General features: G+C 40.7%; 2 protein-coding genes across 24 annotated transcripts in view; one reads left to right on the top strand and one right to left on the bottom strand.

The window, feature by feature from the left end:
• Positions 1-442: 442 nt before the first annotated feature.
• Positions 443-3,812, top strand: LOC147260323 (retinol dehydrogenase 14). The gene is made up of 4 exons (XM_086205412.1): positions 443-804; positions 949-1,191; positions 2,660-2,962; positions 3,227-3,812. The coding sequence occupies exons 1-4, from the start codon at positions 684-686 to the stop codon at positions 3,484-3,486; spliced, it is 927 nt and encodes a 308-aa protein (XP_086061538.1). The 5' UTR covers positions 443-683; the 3' UTR covers positions 3,487-3,812.
• Positions 3,813-4,718: 906 nt separating this feature from the next.
• Positions 4,719-19,440, bottom strand: part of camk2b1 (calcium/calmodulin-dependent protein kinase (CaM kinase) II beta 1) — a 78,032-nt gene continuing 63,310 nt past the window's right edge. For all 23 annotated transcript variants that reach the window (XM_086206862.1, XM_086206857.1, XM_086206855.1 and 20 more), the window contains 4 exons: positions 12,044-12,119; positions 11,853-11,947; positions 11,053-11,286; positions 4,719-9,832 (listed from right to left, as the gene is read on the bottom strand). In XM_086206862.1, coding sequence (XP_086062988.1) covers positions 11,054-11,286; positions 11,853-11,947; positions 12,044-12,119 — 404 coding nt within the window. In that variant the 3' untranslated portion in view covers positions 4,719-9,832; position 11,053. The remainder of the gene's footprint in view (positions 9,833-11,052; positions 11,287-11,852; positions 11,948-12,043; positions 12,120-19,440) is intronic.

Consider the following 19,440-nt stretch of genomic DNA (forward strand, 5'->3'; position numbering starts at 1 on the left):
GTACCAAACTGGAACTATAGGACACACCTCTTCTTGTTGCATTTGTTTGCCTCCTATTTTTTATATGAATATTCCAGAGCAAATGGATTTTAATCAGGAAAAATCACAACAAATATTGTTCACTTAATATGTACATAGAAATAATACAGTGTAATGCAACAATCTTGTAATAAATCCAACCTTCATGGGCTTTACAGTGATTCATTTTTTTTTTCTACTGTTTGAGTGGGTGGGTGTCTATTTTAAAACCACCGGGCTATACTGAGAGGTCTTTTCAGTATTTCGACCCTGTGGTTTGGGTTGAAAAAAACAACAACACAATTTAGGAACTCCTGTGTCATCCCCGAAACGTCTGGTATTTGACCGGACTCTGTTTATGCGTTTGTAAACTCTCGCGATAGGTTGAGGTAGCTGTGTTTCTGGCACATGCGCACACACAGTATTCAACTTGTACACAGCTGCGTAGAGCGAATGAATCGGAAAGGACTTTCCCATGAAATAAAATATTGACTTCTGTACTATTTAAGTAGTCCGGTAGAATTTCCACCAGGATAACCGCGACATGACCCTAAATGGAAGGATAAGAGGAGGTTTTCTCAGTTAACTAGCAAGCTAACAAGCGAAGACATTTTCAGAAAGCTAGCAGCTGCTTCTAATAGGAAGATCTCAGGGAGCTCTGGGACATGTATGCCCTTTACACAATTGTTGCGTCTTTATTTTTGTTTTTTATCTTGAAATGGATGAAAAAGAGAAGGTATTGCACTGACCTGAAACGGCTTGATGGCAAGACAGTTCTTATTACAGGTATATAAACATTCCCATGTTGTCTTATTTTACTTTGAAGTCGAGATGAGTGCAGGCACTGCCATTGCTGAGGTCTTCATGTCACCTCATTGCATATGCCTAATAAAACATAGGTTTTCCTTTTTCCCATTGTTTTTGTTGTAGGTGGGAATTCTGGTATTGGCAAGGAGACAGCTGTTGCCATGGCAGTGAGGGGTGCTCGTGTCATCATCGCTTGCAGAGACCTGGATAAGGCTGAGAAGGCAGTGAAGGAAATCAAGTTCAAGAGTCGCAGTCTTATTGTCCTTCACATGGAGCTTGATCTGGCCAACCTGCGCTCTGTACGGGAATTCTGTAAGAACTTTCTCCAGAGAGAGCAGAGGCTTGACATCTTGATCAATAATGCAGGTGAGAGGGAAGAAAATCATACAAAGAGTAGAAAGAAGAGGACAAATATTTTAGACCTGATGGCATTTACAGATGTTCTGATTCCATTTCTTTCCGTCCTGAACCTTGAAGAGAGTGTGCTATGAATACAACATTGTATTCCCGTTGAAACATGGAAAAATGTATCCAGGGAATTAATTCATGGAATTTTGTTTTATCATCTACTTTGCTAGTCGCCTTTCAAACTTCAGTCATGATACTGGACATGTTGTAGTTTTACTGGAGGTTTTTTTTTCTCTTTTCAAAACAAAAGATTACTTTGCACCTCCACTTCTAAGAGAAAAAGTGCATAGGAGAGGGGGGGCTGGAGCCCTGACATTGGGTGAGAGGCGGGGTTCACCCTGGACAGGTCACCAGTCCGTCATAGGGCCATCAGGAGCAATTAGGGGCTCAGTATCTTGCTCAAGGATACTTGCCATGGTTACTGGGGGAAGTGAGGATCGAACCAGCGACCCTTTGTTTGCTAGACGACCACTCTACCTCTGAGCCATGCTGCCCCAATTGTCTTAAACTTGCAAAATATAATTTATTTAACACAATTAAGAGCTAACATGTCTACATCGGCTTCTCGCTCCCCTTGAGAGACAGGAAATTAATTCTTCACTGTTCCAAAACAGTAGTCCAAGTTTACACAGGAGGTTGTGCTTTGCCTCCACTGGCAACCAGTGATATTGGTCGGGTCTTAAACAAGGTCTGTTTTTATCGCCCTTATCTTTTTGCTCATTCTTCAGTTTTTTTTTTTATTGTGGCCCCTCTTAAAACAGTTGTAAATGTCTTGGCCGATGAGAAGCCTTAAATAAGCTTCATCTATTACTATTGAGATAAAACGGAGTTCTGCAAACTAACTAGGTGCTGTTTCAGGACCAATAAATTATGTGGATTGTAAAATGTTGGATCAGTGCAAAGAGGCATATCTCACATTAACAACACTGCATAAAAGGGTTTGATTTGCTCTTCTTTATGTGAATCAAGAGGTGACGGATGGAAAGCCCTGTACTGATTTTGTGTGTGTGTGTGTGTGTGTGTGTGTGTGTGTGTGTGTGTGTGTGTGTGTGTGTGTGTGTGTGTATTCTCATTTGTGCCATCAAACGAAAAATGAACAACCTTTGTGATTATTGAGCCACACTGTGATTAACGTTTATTTCATCACCATCACCCAACTTCCTCTGAATCCTGCCAAGTTTATTCTTGCTTTATTGATGTTTGCCAAAAGACACAGTTTCCGGTTGTAGCAGGGAATTATTCAGCATCTACGGCTTTGAGATAAGAACGATATTATGGGACGATGGCTGACAGTATTGTTTGTTTGTTTAGTAGATTTGTTGGATTTACAAAATCTAAATAAAGTTGTTCACATGAAACCTGATCAAGTGTTAATGAGGCTGGAGGCCACCCAGTATGGTCTCACCCTCTTCCCCTGCTCCTCCAGGTATGCCCAGTGTCCTGGACTGGACTGATGATGGCTTCAGCATGTGTTTTGGTGTCAACCATCTGGGTCACTTCCTCCTGACCAATCTGCTTTTGCCTCGCCTGAAGGAATGCGCCCCCAGTCGAGTGGTCACACTCACATGCTCGAACTACAAATACCAGAAACTGAACTTCCAGGACCTCAACTACAACCTGCTGCCCTTCTTCACCTACTGTCGCAGCAAGCTGGCCAACATCTACTTCAGTCAGGAGCTGGGGCGTATCATGGAGGGGAAAGGAGTGACCTCCTACGCTGTGCACCCTGGTGAGAGACTGTGATGTCAGCAAAGATGTGATGTAATGAACCTGACTAATCTGTCCTTAAAATTAAATCTTTTTTTCTACACGCCTCAACCATGTTTTTTTGAAAATTAGCCACTTAGATTTTGCCTCAATAATCTGATTTCTGCCGTTGTTCAGTTTTTTTGTAACATTCTACACTTGGAGATAGAGCGCAACTAAAGTTGTTCGGGTAACTGATCAGTTTGCGTATATTTATCCTGATGTTTGCTACCATTTGTCGCTCCAGGTTTCGTACAAAGCAGCTGGACGTGCCACTACTCCGTCCTGTTCCGCATGCTGATGCAGGTGATCATGTGGATGTTTTTTGTGCCTTGTGAGATGGGCGCTCAGACTGTCATCTACTGCGCCGTTTCAGATGAAGCCACCAAACACAGCGGAGGTTATTTTGTCGACTGTAAACCCGCCACTCTGAGACCTTTTGCTAGAGACGCCGGCGTGGCAAAGAAACTGTGGGAGGCCAGTGAGAGACTGGTGAAACTGGCCTGATGGTGCACGCTGAGAAAGGGCTTAATGTTCATGTGATTCATTTTTTAAAATCTATTTATGTTCTTTATTTACGTTATTTAAGTTTGTCATGTACAGTGCGCGATATAAGAGTTTGCTCTCATTTCAAAGTGAATTGTCTTTTTTCACGAACAAAGCTTCATTTTCATGTTTTATGCATCAATAAAAGATGCCTTTTACAGTGTTTTTATTCTGTTAAGAGTTAATTTAGTTTAAAAGCCGGTAGAACACGTTAATGAGTAATATTTCTTTAAAAAAATATCAAACTAAAGTCAAACAGTTTAGCTTTCAGCTCAGACACATTTAGTATGCAAAATGATTGTTAATAAAGAGTTTCTCTATCTGCTGGTAAAAAAAAATGCTGCTGCCTTTTGCTCGTGTGTCCAACTTCACACCAGAGGCATGGATGAAGGTAAGTATTTATAGTGGATAAGCAGCTTCATCCTAGGATTTATAAAAACAAAACAAAAAAATTAAGGTTTTCCAACCTGGGAGCAAAAAATGTTGATCAAAAGAGCAGTGAGACGTTTGTTTATGTTTTCCAACATAAAGAAGGTTCACGTGATCATGAATAACCTGCAAAATCCTGGAATTAGAAAGTGTCACATAAAGCTTGGAGAAGTTTTACAAGGAAAACAAGGGATGCCTTTGAAAATTGCTACTAGACAACTGCATATGGACTGAGAAAATTCTCTTGTTTGATACCGTTTCAGTGGAACATGTTGAATCAAACCGCATAGCCGGTCATTAGTTGTTGTTTTTTTTAAACCATCAGTATTTTAATTTGATATTGCAATTTTGACATGATTACTCAGTTTCTTTTTTTTTATGTGCAAATTTAGTAGGTAAACTTTGTATTTCCCTAGATAAAAAAAGTATAGCTCAAATTTTAAATTACATGCATCTTTTGATCCTTAATAATACTGAAGTAATCTGATCCGTTCCATAAAAACTCAATACACAGCCCCAATGCCATCATTTGAATTAATCACAAGAATTGTCTAACTTTTTTTCAAATTAAATATTTAAGGAGCAATACGTCACCCATTATGTTCGAGGGGTAACTACACAGTTGCTAGTGCTGGATTATTTAGGGTATTATATGTACTTATTCTTTTTTATATACATAGTATCCATACCTAAAAAAAAACAACAACAAAATATGTTGTGGACTTGATGTCCATAAACACAAAGCGACAGTCATATTTCTATTTAAATTGCCATTTTATTGATAACACCTTAATAACACATTTTCTTGAAGTTAGAGAAACATGTGTAAGCACGTAAGAGAACAGAGCGATAATCTGAAGAGCTAGAGGATTAATATTATAATACAGAAGAAACCCAAAAGGAGACAAAGGGGAAACTCCAAAGAGCCAACTGCAGAAACATGATTGAGGAAGGAAAGGGGGGGACATCATGTTGTCATGGGCTAGAGAAAGAAGATCGAGTGAACACGGTGCCTCCGGGGATTCAGCGGACTAAACATCTGACAGGAAGGCGACAGAGGTCATGTGTAGGGCTGCACAACTGATCAACCATGATTTCAACTTTTTCTTGAAGAATGTGAACAATAATAAATATCCTACTATGAGATAACTGATCGGTTCAGTTATAATTGTGCAGCCCTGATCAGTAAATATGAAGGAAGCTGGTTCTTACTCTATAGCGCTGAGCTGCTGTTGTCTTTGTTCGGATTGTTTGTTAGATTTAAACTTATTGTGCAGCTATTAGAAGCATCAGACTGCCATCCATCCGTTTGTGCTTTACATGGTGCGAGTGCGCCCCCTTGTGGAGCCCACTCACACTTTGAATAAGTCTCTGTTATGCTCTTCCTCAAAGTGACATGCAGGCTGACGTTTGGTGCTGATGGTCAACAAGTGTTCCTCCTATTCTCTCTGCTATGTACAAAAGGCAGCCATTCTGCACTGAAACAGAGCCCCCCAAAGGAAAGCATGCGAGATAATCATCATCATCATCACTGTCCACATCCTCATAATCATCTTTAGGGCTACAGTCATAAATATATATAGTCATCCTAATCATGTTATCATCTCGAGACAAAAATAGTTATATGCACTTAAAAAGCTGAGAAAATAGAAAGAGAAAAGTCGATTATACCAGCATTCAGTAGAAAATGAGAAACCAAAAATTGAAAAAAAAGGAAAAAACACCCAAAAACAAGTGTCCCTTTGACTGTCATGCAAAGAAAATCAAAACACCGGCTCCACTGCTAGGTAGTTGCAGCCGTGTAATACTGTGTACTCCTTCATTTTAAATATGTGAATCTTATACTGATGTTCTAGTAAACACACTTGGAAGAACAGAAAACAACACATTTGTACATGCTGCTATTTCTTCTTTTTTGTTTTTTTGTTGTTGTAGGGTCGGGGTCATGTTCAGCAGTTCGTACAATCACACATGAACGCCTTCAGTTAAGGAACAGGGTCGACTAGGCATGAATATGGTGACTGGATGAGACGCTACGACTCAGCAGTCCACCCTTGGGGGGGGGGAAATGTTTGAAAAGATTCATCACCTTTTTTGATGGGGGGGGGGGGGGTTATGAAGCTTTCAGGAGGGGGTAGGTAGTTCACACAAAATACAATCCTGTGTGACAAGGGTTCTCAAATCTTTTCCTGTTCCTGACCGACGTGTTCACTCCAAATGACCTGCGGACCCCCACAAAGTGATGTTTTCATCGGGGACCCCTTAACCTAGAAACATTAAGATTAATAATGCATTACTTCACAAATATTTAAACATAAGAAATCAAACTAAGCTCGTTCTTTTTTGTTTAAGCCTATTTATTCATAATGTATTGAACTTTAGCTAGTTTGCTCATCACATTTCCTCTTACAATAATTACAAATTAATCTATATTAATTCATCTTATTTTCAAAGTCGTTGGGTTGCTTTTGCTAATTGCTTGTAATACGTTGTGTTTTATAATTTAAGTAATTTTTCCATTAATTTTTAAGTTTGATTTTATTCATTTTTCTCAATCGTGGGGGGGGTCTTGTTTAATCTTATTTTTAGCAATTTGTTTTCTGCGGAAGTCTATATAATTATCAAAAGGATTTATTCATAAAAAATTCTTGTGTTTAATTGTTTGGGGAAGGCCATCCAAAGCATTTACATAAACTGAAATCTAAACCTCACGATGCTGAGTAACCCCTGAACCCCACATTGAGAACCCTTGCTGTAATACATGACTTTTTAACTGATAAATGCACCAATCTCAAAAAATGGTAATGACCTTAGCAGAGAAAAAAAAAACTTGTGAACACCATAAAAAAAAAAGGAAAAACAATGTTAAAATCCATGTAAATCCACATTACGAGAAAAGAAAAACAGCATAAGAAGAAAACAAAAATTCACACCATGTTGGTCATTACAGAACAAACACATGCAGGATGCAAATTGGGTGTATTATCCCTTTAAAAACAAGTCACCTTTACATGGAGCACAGTCCCTTTGAACAAGAGACAGAGCTTGCACAAGTGCATGAGCTGTACAATAAGAAAACGGGAAGAAAAGAAATAGCACATTAAAAAAAAAAAACCCTACAAATAAATAAATAAATAATCAAAATAAATAGAAACCTGAGGACTATTCACCAAACAGACTGCCTGGTCTCTTAATATCTTGGTCTAACCAATAGGGACGAGACAATTGTGAAGGCAGTCAACGGTGGACGAGCAAAGTACAAGGAGCTGATCTCAAGTCAGACCCCCACAAAGTCAGTTTTCAGTGCTGCGAAGTTCATCTCATTAATTCAGCTACTCCTGGCACAAGCACATGAGATTACATGATGATAACAACTGACTGTAAAACATATCAAAGACCGGAAGAATAAATGTGGAAAACATCATACATGAAGAAGTAAATCAAATCATTAAAAAAAAAAAACACAAAAAAAAACAGTCCCGGGTTGAAGGCAGGAGACTGATATGTCCTCCAAAATAAAACCTTCTGCTTTCCTGTAACGCCACCCCCTGCCCTGACCCAGGCAAATAAAGAGCACACACTTATTGGCAACATACTGTACATGCTCAACACACCCATATACATACACACATATTGCACCCTGTGGCAGAAGGCTGCCCTGAAATGAAGAACCACGACACAGAACACAGGTGCTGTCCACTAACACCACCATCTGTGGGCCTTTTACAAGCTCCTCTGGCTCACAGAAGCTGCACCCGCGCACGCACACACATATTATTCTCCAACACCCTATCTGTGTACATGTGTTTAGACAAACGGGAAGGGCAGCGGCTTTCTGCGCTACAACTTGCAAAGTTAAAAAGGTCACACATCTTCAGGGGTCCTTCCTAGTAAGAACTGGCTTCTTGTATTTGGCTTTTCTGATTGAGACCAGGACCTGCTGGGGTGCTCCTGACATTTTACAGTGTTAAAAATAACTCCGCTTTTACAAAAAGAGCTCAGAGCTGTACCCAGCTTTCGCCACGCAACAGCAGGAGGCACCGACAGCGCCCCTGAGCACATTTTTAGCACCTCAAAGAAAAATACAGCTCCCGGTGGGACTGCTTGCTCACTATTATTTATCTTCACTGACAGCAGAAGTGCAGGGTCACATAAGAGTGAAGCTGCAGAAGTACCACAACATGTTTCTGCCACTGCTACCAAAAATTGTGCTCAGTTCACCCCCTCCCCCCCGTATTAAAAAGATGTATGTTACAGTGTGGACAGACTCAGTGTAAAGTATGAAATGTCAAATTATTGCCATTATATCCATAAATAGATTATTACTTTTCACATTTAGTTTTTTTGCATGCCTTCTTAGTTTCTTATAATTTGTGTGTTTGTTACATTGGGAAGTCACAGGAGTTGTAGACTTAGTAGAGGTCACTTCAGGTCATATCCAATCTGTTTTTTATGTAATATAGTTTAATCCCAGACTTCCTCAGTCTAAAACAGTTTAAAAGTCAATCAAATATTTGATTTTTTTTCCATTATTGTCTGCCAACTCTCCTTAAGGCTTTGACTGAATTGTTTTTCCTGGAACATATTCAATATTTTGTTTTATAACACTGTACACATCTATTTCAAAATGAAATAAAGGTGCTGTGTTGTTATAAAAATACATTTTTGTTAAAATACATCAGAATGTGTCATGTTAAGGACCCCTCTGTCCTATTTTAGGTATCTTGGAGATTTTTACTGCTTCTCAAGATCTAACTGGGTACCATTAAGGGTACTAGAACACAGAATAATCTACGTCATGCAAGAAGATTGCAATGATTAAAAACCTATTAAAAGTTTTGATGCAGGAAGACAATGGGCTTAGCTGACCCCTCCCCCAACTGTTCACATGGCAACAAGGGAAGCTTCCTCCACAGTTATTTACACAAGCTCACATCTGACCATCACGCTACATTCACACGACACCCATCAGACACCCACTGTCTAAAAAACCCCCAAAACAAATTAAAAAAAAATAAAAACACAGACCGACAAGACAAACAAAACAAAAACAAGTTGACCGTGAGTTTGAGAGTGGTATTATAGCTAACATACAGAAGCGAGATACAAAAACTGCCAATATCATTTTCCACTTAATAGCCACAATTAAAAAACAGCCACTGTTAATATGAAGGGGGAAACATGCTTCCTTAGAAAGATAGAGAAAAACAAACAAACGAAAAAATCCTTCAACTCTAGAAACCACTGGCATCAAGAATTTCCATTATACAAATTACATATACAATTGCAAATGTGTAATATAATGATAATAATAATAACCATAATAATAATCATAATGATAATAATTAATAATATTAATAGTGATAATAATATTGTAATGATAATAGATTTTACTTAAAACTTTACATACTGTATATCCAGTGCAGTGTTTATGTCACACAAGTGTTGATTCACAGGAGGAAGAGGGCTGGCCTCACAAACAGTGTTGGGTTGGAGAGGAGTTCACAGGAGGAAGGAATCAGTGCTGGACACGCACGCATGCACACAAACACACACAGACACAGACACAGACACACACACACACACACACACACACACACACACACACACACACACACACACACACACTCCTCGCCAATCACCCAGCGTGCCAGAGGGAGGATGAGGAAGGTGAAGAAAGTCAGATGTTGTAGAGCAGGTGACATACAAGAGGTTGTGGTAGTAGTTAAAGAACTGATGCATGCTGGGGGTTGAGGCTGGATGCTCAGCGAGGGAAGGCGTCTTGATGAAGGCTTGTCTCTTATTCCTTCCTCCTACTCCTCTTCTCCCCCTACCTCCAGCAGAGCACTCCTGACAGACACAATTATGGATCTCAACCCTAAGAGGAAAAAAAAACATCAAATGTCAAGGAGGTCATGTCACTAACCTTCGTGTGTTGGTTGGTTCATTTATGGATAGGAAATCTCAAACACTGATCAAGTTGATGACATTTGGTATAAAAATGGTAATACAACAAGAACCCACCAACCCACATTGTTCAAAAATCAATTTTTTGGGGGGGGGCTGCACGGTGGTGCAGTGGTCAGCACTGTCGCCTCACAGCAAGAAGGTTCCGGGTTTGAGCCCCGGCTCGCGCACTGGGTCTTTCTGTGTGGAGTTTGCATGTTCTCCCTGTTCCTGTGTGGGTTCTCTCTGGTACTCCAGCTTCCTCCCACATGTAGACATGTAAGAGGGGGACTAGGCTGATTGATACTCTAAAATTTAGAGTATCAATCAGCCATCAATTTAGAGTCTAAACTGACTGTAGGCGTGGCTGTGAGTGTGAATGGTTGTCTGTCTCTATGTGTTGGTCCTGAGATGGACTGGCGACCTGTCCAGGGTGAACCCTGCCTCTCACCCAAAGGCTGCTGGGATAGGCTCCAGCCCCCCCACGACCCTTAACAGGATAAGTGGAAGAAAATGGATGGATGGATGGATGGATATTTTTTGGGACCGATTTCATTTTTGCTATACTTCACTGATGTCATGTTATCTCAGAAAATCAATAAAATAAAACATTCTTTCTCAGCCAAAATGTATTCAGTCCCCTAAAATAAGGCTCAACCTCATTCATGCTTTCAAGATCCATGTTCCTCTTCTGCCACATTTCAGGGCTCAGGTACTCAGCATACAGACATACCTCAGTTGGTACCGGGTTCAACCCTAACACTGCATATTAAGTGTGGCCCAGAAGAGAGAAAACATTGATGTAAGTTGTGAGTGATCAACTGGTTGGGGCAGAGTTTTTACACCTTTTATTAGCATCAAGACAGACTCAAAGAACTTCTGCTGACTTTCTGTCAGAGAACATAACTATTCAGCACCTTAAATAAAACATACTTTAAAAACTTTACATGCTCCTTGACCAACAATGGACTCAGTGTGCCAAATACTGCATGAATGACAGTAACATTTACAACAGTGATCTGACACACTGTTAAGTGACATTCCTCGTCTTCTGTTTCAATTTGCAGGCTACATAAACACAGGTCAAAACCGATGTAAAAGGTGCAGTTCCTTATAAAAGTGGGTGCCTGGTCCCAGTGCTGCAGTCCATACCTCACTGGAGTGGTGCAGCCGGTGCGCCTGAGCAGTGAAAGTGGATGTTCTGCCACTTGCTGTCCCTGCGATGCCACACGCGGGTTTCCTCTGACTGGCTGGAGCGCGGCCGACCCTGGCCGTCAACATACTGAGTCAAACGGATGTAAGCGATGCAGGCTGCGTCGTCGCCAATCAGGTGCACGTGGGGGTTTAGGATAGTGGTGTGGATGGGCTTGATGTTTTTGGCCAGGACTGAAAAGATGACAGGGGCCATGTCAAAAGAAAGAATGAGCAAGATGACAACAATAGTGATGGCACTTGACTTCATGTCCTCATTTGTTATTTTGGCACCTGAAACTTATCAACAGAGTAAGCAAAGTCACAGATTACACAACAAATATGATAAACAGCATATGAAACAAGATCAGGTAATAAAAAAAAAAAAAAAAAATCCATTTTACATGCAAGAAAGCAGGCTCAGAAGCACAGTGGCCTTCTAGCAACCAGAGGGTCATTGGTTCGATCCACACTTCCCCCGCTGACCATGATGAAGTATCATTGAGCAAGACACTGAACCCCTTATTGCTCCTGATGGCCCTGCGGCAGACTGGCGACCTGTTCAGGGTGAACCCAGGGTGCCTCTCCCAATGTCAGCTGGGATAGGCTCCAGCCCCCCCCCCCCCCCCCCCCCCCACCACCCACATGAACCTGTGGACCTAATGGATAAGCGCTTTAGAAAATTGATGGCTGGACTGCTGCAAGAATGCAGAGATCTGAGGACTGATTTCAAAAGTGACAACAAATTGTGACAAACTTACGGTTCTCAAAGTAGAATCTATGGAAATCCATTCCCTCCACCAGGTTGCCGAGTGCCTCAGGCTCGAATGAGGTCAGTCCAGGGTCACAGATCTTACTGAGGAGGAAACAGAATGTTGTGCTACAGAAGCTGGACAAGTTTAAACTAGACAACTGAGCACAAGCCAAACACAAAGAGTACACAATGACTCACGCATATGCCTCAAAGTCTCCATTGTTGATTGCCTCGATCAGCTGCTCGGTGATCTTGATTATCTCCTGTTTGCGTGCTGCAGACAAAAGCAGAAACAAGGTTAATCAAAGACAATTTCAAAAGCTATATCCAAATATGATGGCTAGTTTTTACATCAATTTTGGACTCAGGCAGAGCCAGTTCTGACTGCAACACAATCATATACTTACAGAAAGGCAGGCATTTGTTAATTTTATGTGTTCAAGGTGCTCTCATCAGCCATATGAGTTTCATTGTAAAAGACTCATTATGGCAAGCATTAAAACACATCTATGAAGCCTGAACAGCAAGTTAATGCACTCTTTGAGAGCTTTCCATTCACACGTCAAACAAATAAGATTAATAATGTCCAGGCATAAACCACAGAGTCTGTGCATGTCACATGACATTAAACAAAACCTGTCAAGTGTATATGAGCTCACACAAGATATCAATGCCGACAGGGACACTTGTATTTTAAGACGTTTGGACTTGTCCAAAAGAAACAACCAAGTTCGGCATCAATGTGACAGCAGTCAGTAGTGTAATCAACCACAAAGGAGGTCAACGAGGCTGCACACAATGCACCTAAATCTGGATACTTTCTGAACCTCAAAATTAGAGGAAATGTTCCCAATTTAATATGTAATGTATGTCTCACAGGACAGACATTACACCTCTAATGGTCTGATTATTCAGGAAAGTGCTCCTGTATTTTACCGACACAAGGTAATTATAAGAATGAAAAATTAATCAAGTAAAAATGACAGATTATGAGGAGAGTGGAAGAGCAATGATCTTTTCAGCATATGTTCCAAATAGTGAGCCTCATTCACCAAATGTTCCGAGGCACAAATTTGTTAATCCTCATTGTATGATGGTTGTTGGTAACTCCTTGCCAGATTTCTACTCTTTACCTCTTTATCAAGTCTTCGCAACCCTGGTGATAACCAGGGACAAGGGGTTAAAAAAAACTCCTACAGTCTATAACAATGGTGTTTGAGCGTAAGACGATGTGTCTCAGTTCTAGAGACTGCATGCTTTCTTTTCATACAATAATAATGATAATAATGATAATAATAATTTTATATACCACCTTCTATGCATGTGATGCATCTTAAAGGACCTCACACAATATACTAACCTACATGCAAACCTGCAGAGATACAAAAAATGCAATCAAACATGCAAAAATGTAAGAGACAAAGGTGAAAAATAATTAAAAATTAGTGCTGCTAACGTGTTGCTCTGCCGAGCAAACATGATAGGGTCTTCGCCTGAAGTACCTTCAGGCTCAGGCCCTAAAAAAAATCAAAAGGCTGAGAGGTAAGCAAGCAAAAAAAAATTAACAAATTATGAAATACAGCCGTTAATTTAGATCAATTTAGAATCAATCAGAGCAGTGGTACAAAATAAACACGATAAAAATGCGTAAAGGTCTTCATTCACAAAAACAGATTAAAAAAAAAAGTGTTTTTTTTGGTGGTTTCTTTAATTCTACATTCACACCTGCAGGGAACAGAGCTGCTTCACTGGAATGTTTGAGGTTAGGAGCTTTGCTTGAGCACTGCTGAGGGGCAAACGGGGCAGACTGCTGAATGATCACACAACCTCGTAGAAGACATTTAAGGCACTGTACACTCCTATATGTAGCTTACTGTCCAAAGCTGAAAACTAGCTGAACGACTGATTGAGATGTTATTTGATTCAGTGGTGACCATGCATGGCCGAGATGGTGGGGGTTGGGGGGTCATGCTCAGTACTTACTCTGAGAGGAAGGCAAGGAAGGGCTGGATGGGGGGTGAGGGGGAAGTGGGGAGGTGGTGTGTGCAGGTGGAGGAGTGGGTTTGGCACTAGGCACCGGTGCCGGTGCAGTGTCAGCCTCAGGTGCAGGGGCCGCCGGGGCCCTGCGGACGCTGCTCACCAGGTCTGTGAGCCGAGACACTGAGCGGCATGAAGCCAGGATGGAAGGAGGGGTGGGTATAAGGTGGTGAAATGCAAAAGAGTAAATTAGAAAAAGAAAGGTGAGAAACTAAAGAAAAAAAATGAATGTATGAGGGGATCCCTCATACATTCATTTCCTAGATCATGTCCTAGATCAGCTGGGTGATGTAGTTTTTAGGCAAATATTGAAAACAACAACAAAACAAAAACAACAAAAACAAAAGGCACAGAGGAATAAAGACCTTCAGGCTTTGGCTTCAAAACTTACCGACAGAAACATAATTAACACTGGATTATTGATAAACATTACCATAAAACATAGTTTAAAACTGGAAAGAAATATATTTTGATTCTATCTTTGCTATGTTTGGATTTATTGACATTTGAAGATGAAAACTTGAAGAAATTTCTAAACATGTCAGTCCCTCCAGGATCTCACAGTTTATGTGATCAAAAATGCTTAATTTTTCAGTGAGTTTAAAAACAAACAAACAGATTTTTATCCCTCAGTAAAACAGCACAAATTTGCTGAAATTGCAAGTCTAGAAATTGCAACACCCTACAAATTTAGCACTCTTGCTTGAATAAGCGCACATTAACGCCAGTGCCACATCGTGGAAGGACTGATATGGAGAGGCAACACATTTTGAACCTTTCTCCATTAAAGGTTTAAAAAATTAATGTAGAGCTAACGCAGTTGTTGTCGGGGGTGATCCCAAATAGGATAACAAACTGTGGTCCTTTTAGAATGTCAACCTCACAGTCCAAGCTTTGCAGTAACATGTAAAAAAAGCAGGACCATACCATTCAGGCTATCTGGGAGTGGGTGCATAACTAATATGGGTGAGGCTGAGGGGCACATGTTACCCTGTCTGCTTGTTACAGAACTGATACCCACCTAACTACACCATACACCTTTGGTGGAAAATAAGTGGCTGCACTATTTCAATGTACTTCATAATAGGATTAGTCGGAGCGTCCTCCACAAACTCACACTAGTACAGAACGCTGTGGCCTGAATATTAACTGGCACAAAGAAAAAAGAACACATTATTCCTGTTTTTCTGATATACACTGGCAGCTAATTTTACTGCATCAAATTAAAAAAAAAAAAAGTATAGTAGCTCTATTGACCCTGTACCAGGGTGCACTGTGAGATCAGTAGATGCAGTTCCTCTTGTTCTTAGATCACAACGTGACAAAAGGTGACCCTGTACTGTATACTAAGAGTTAAAATATAATATTATCATTATCATTATTATTATTATTGTTATTATTATTACCTTAATGTTTCTGCCTCATCATTCAGAGGTTTTGGTGAAAGATGACGTGCTCAGCCACTAGCTGAGGGTGACGGCGGAGCATGCAAGCGCAAAGTTGGTGAAAGAAGACAATGGAGAAGGAGAACATGGAGTACATGACCAAAGAGGTCTTGAAAGTTTAACATGAGGCCAAAGATAGTCTGCTGAGGATGATGTCTGTATCATCACCTTCTTAAAATGACTGCCTGAGTCATTTTTTGACAATTTTTTTTGCCTAAAACAACTCCTTATGATGTTTAATCTCAAATGTTTTTGTGTTTTTGGAAAAACTTTATTATTTTAAGAAGGCGACAATATACTCTGGTACTGTAGGTCCAATTGGGTGGCATGCCAAATTCGAACTTGTCTTACTTTTATCTTATTATTTATTGGATGTACAGTACATTTTGTTTCAGCTTGGCTGGTAAGAAAAAACCCCCAAACTAACAGGTAATGTTTCAAATGAGACTGTGGATCCATGAAAAAAATCCCGACACACAAAAAAAACATTACTTAATGATTAGTCGATGATAAACAGGACTTTAACAATCAAATCTGATTAAGTAAGTTCTTAGTTGGAAACACCCCTGAATGTTTTTACCCTTTCCTTATTTTTCCTGAAATGACAAACACTTATATGTAATCTCTGTCACGACAGAGCAAGGGAAGATTGCTTTCTGTCTTGTGGCCAGTGGTGGTCTACCATACGCTGTATGTTCTTGCCCTATTCTACTTACTCTGCATTGGGACAACCGGAGTGTGTGGAGGTGAGGGGGCGGAGAGAACAGCTGGAGGTGGTGTGCTGGATCTCCCTTCCCCGTCAGATATGGGCCCTGAGCCCCTACGCACTGAGCCCAACAGGTCAGCGAACTTTGCAGCAGCTGAGTTCAGGAGGGATGAAGGGAAGGAGATGGGAGACCCATGGGGGAACAAAGCTGAAATCTTGTTTACAGTGACACTGAGGTAAAGGATGAATAATCGAGGTTCTCTGACTAAGAAAGGAGCACTGCCAAAATTCATGCTCACAGAAACAATGTTATTATTTCCTTGCTAATTCAGGTTTGTCCATGAGAGGGAGGCAGTGATTCATTTTGAACAGACTGCTGGAGAAACATTGGGAGGATGGGACTGAAGATGAGAGAACAAGCATCTCAGCGTTTCTCAGTATGGCATATTTGTTTGACCATGAATGTCATCAATAGATGTTTGAAATTTTCTGATTCTAACTACAACTCGATTGAAACATGATGGACAAATCTGGGTCTTCAAGAGATTTAATGGCCCTAAATGTTAGAAGATGCTTTTATACATGCAGGGACCCTGATTAGGAGAGTTAGTTAAGGAGGAGAGAGCACATGAGTGCATGTTAGAAGCTGCATGGGGCCATGCTGACTTACAATACACAGCGGCTGAAGAGCTATCAGGCTGGGAGCTCGTGCTGGACTGGGCCTTAAGCGAGCTCGTGTCTAAGCTCTTCCCTGGTAACATGCGCACACAGAGAATGAAAGCACACACTCATGTATGCACTGTCAGAGAGACAATAACCAGCCACAGACAAAAAAAACAAAAAAACAAAAGAAACATCCCAATGAAGAATGACAAGAAGGTGAGCATAAGGCAACATGGTGGGGGCAGATAAATACAAAATGACATTTTCTCACTCATAGCTACTTTTCAGCCCTCAAATGTCATTGACAAAAAAAAAAAAGCTTTGTTTTACTCATCACCATTCATCTATTTAATCAAACGCCATAGAGGGACCACGACATGTGAGCACTCATTGACAAACATAGCGCGGGAGAATGTGTCTACTGGAGAGAAGACGTACCAAGTTTCCTGCAATGCTGCAATGATGAGAGAAGTGTGACTGCACCCTCTAAATGTTAAGATGCAATTCATGGAATGAAAAATGAAAAACTTGAACAATCTACAATATATTCCATTATTCAGGACACTACAGTGGCTATTTCACTTGTGTGTGCAAGTAAAAATGTGTAAATGTGAAGAGAATGTTGATATTTGTGAAAATAAAGTATACCTCTATCTAAAACTGCTACTACTATGTGTCACGCTACAGTTGGCTTTACGTGACCATTATGTCAGATTGCAATTTTCCAAATGTCATTTTTTAAAATGTGTTTTGTAACAAAAAAACAGCATAAAATGCAATACAGAAACAATCAAATTATTTTCTTTTCATGAAATTGTGTGTAATTGTGTGGCAAATGCAAAAATCAAATATAAACAAGAGGAACTATGGAGAAAAGTATAACACTCATTATTTGACCGACTTGTGTGAATCTCTCTGACATCCAGTGCAGACCTTTGTCACAAAAACAGAACGTTTTAACAGTAAGTAACCCTTTAAATCATATTAGTCATAATTACAACCTTAGATTGTGACTCACAACAAGCAGCCCTCTGATAAGAGCGTCTACTACGTTAAAGAATTGCGAGTAATAGAGTAGATATGTGTTCAGATGCCTCTACAGCGTCTGGTTACAAACCAGCTGTCGAGTACTCACTGACCTGACAAGATCCTACAAAAGCCAACGTGACACACATGATTCCCAACAGGAGCCCCCCTTCCTCCTGAACTCACCTTGCTCTTGTAATTTTTCTCTGACACTAACCGTGTTATCAGCTGGTTTGTATCTTTAGGAGTCTTCAACCTGCTGTGTACATTATCCCGGGGTGGCGCTGGTTAAGCAGTGTGCCTTTAACCCTTCTCTGGGCACTCTGTTTCCTGTCACCACGGCTAAATTTAGACACCTCCCCCTTTAGCCCTGACCTCCCTCCCAAGGTGCCCATGCCCTCTCCACTACTGCCAATGGGGGGGGGGGGGGGGGGGGTGGAAGTGCTGGGGCTCCCGTTAGGGACCTTAGAAGGGGAGAGAGCCAGGTACAGCAGGGGTAGGATATCTTTTACTGGGTATAACAGGAGTGTACAACATAGTACAGTATATCCTCAAGGAATGAGGCATGTAGTTGAGCGCAGTATTCCTGGTGCCCTGTGACATCATCGCAGAGTCAGAGATCAGTAAGAACTCTGCAACCAAGAGATTTTCTAACAATGGGCACTGCACTAGTGAATGCAATACTAATAATGTACAAGGACTTCCAGAGTAGGAACACTTCATATCCTTTCCAGCAATGGAAAAGACAGATCTACATGATGAGTGTAACCATGGTTGCTAGGGAATTTGTGACATAGCTGCAAAGTCTCAATAAGGAGAAAGAGGAGGAGGAGGAGGAGGAGATTGAAGCGGACATTCTGTTCTGTACTCTCCGCACCGAAATGATACATTCAAGACCCAATTTAGATGCATTGTACTCTGCTAAAATGTTGTGAACAGGAAAGTGCGAGTATGTTGGCAGAGAAAGGGGAGACAGAACCCACGCATGCTCACAGATTCATTCATTCACACACTGGACACATACCTTATTTGCTAATATGTGTAACAAGAACAGCAAAAACACAACATTTCACAAGTCTTTTCCTCAAGCCACACACACACACACACACACACACACACGCAAGCAGCGACTGCAAGCTGACACCCCACGAACGAGCTGGTATTTTAAGTGTGTTTCTCTGCATCAATTAAGATTTCAGCCAAACACCAACTCTTTGTGAAACCAAAAAAAAAGAAACAGTGTCTCCAATACTTGGCAGTTTCACCACACTCCACTCATTCCCACATACACACAAATATTTCTTTACACTTTTTGAAAGAATAGCAGGAGGAAGTAATACAGCCCAGCACCATGAGGGTTCAGTAACAGGTCAGCAATCAGCCAGATGCCTAGTGACTGCACGAGACACATGTCATCAATAAAAGATATGACATGTACATTTATTCTCTTTTATGGCATGAAAAGTAAAAAATAAATAAATAAGTAAATAAATAAAATACACAAAGGCCCCACTCTGTCAATAAAATGCAGGGAGAGAAAAGTACCAAAGAATAACTCTGAAGAGGAAGCCAGGAGCAAAAGCAATGTTTTCAACAGCTGGCATCAAACATCACTCACACCTTGAGGCTTGTCATATTGTCACTCGGTAAACAAGAAGCTCATGCAAAGCAGAGCACTAGTTATCAGAGGTTTAAGCACTCGCTTAGGACGTTTCTCT

The sequence above is a fragment of the Aulostomus chinensis genome, chromosome 6 (genome assembly GCF_037954235.1).
Source record: "Aulostomus chinensis isolate RoL2024-O1b breed Wild chromosome 6, RoL_Achi_v1.0, whole genome shotgun sequence".
Lineage (NCBI taxonomy): Eukaryota > Metazoa > Chordata > Actinopteri > Syngnathiformes > Aulostomidae > Aulostomus > Aulostomus chinensis.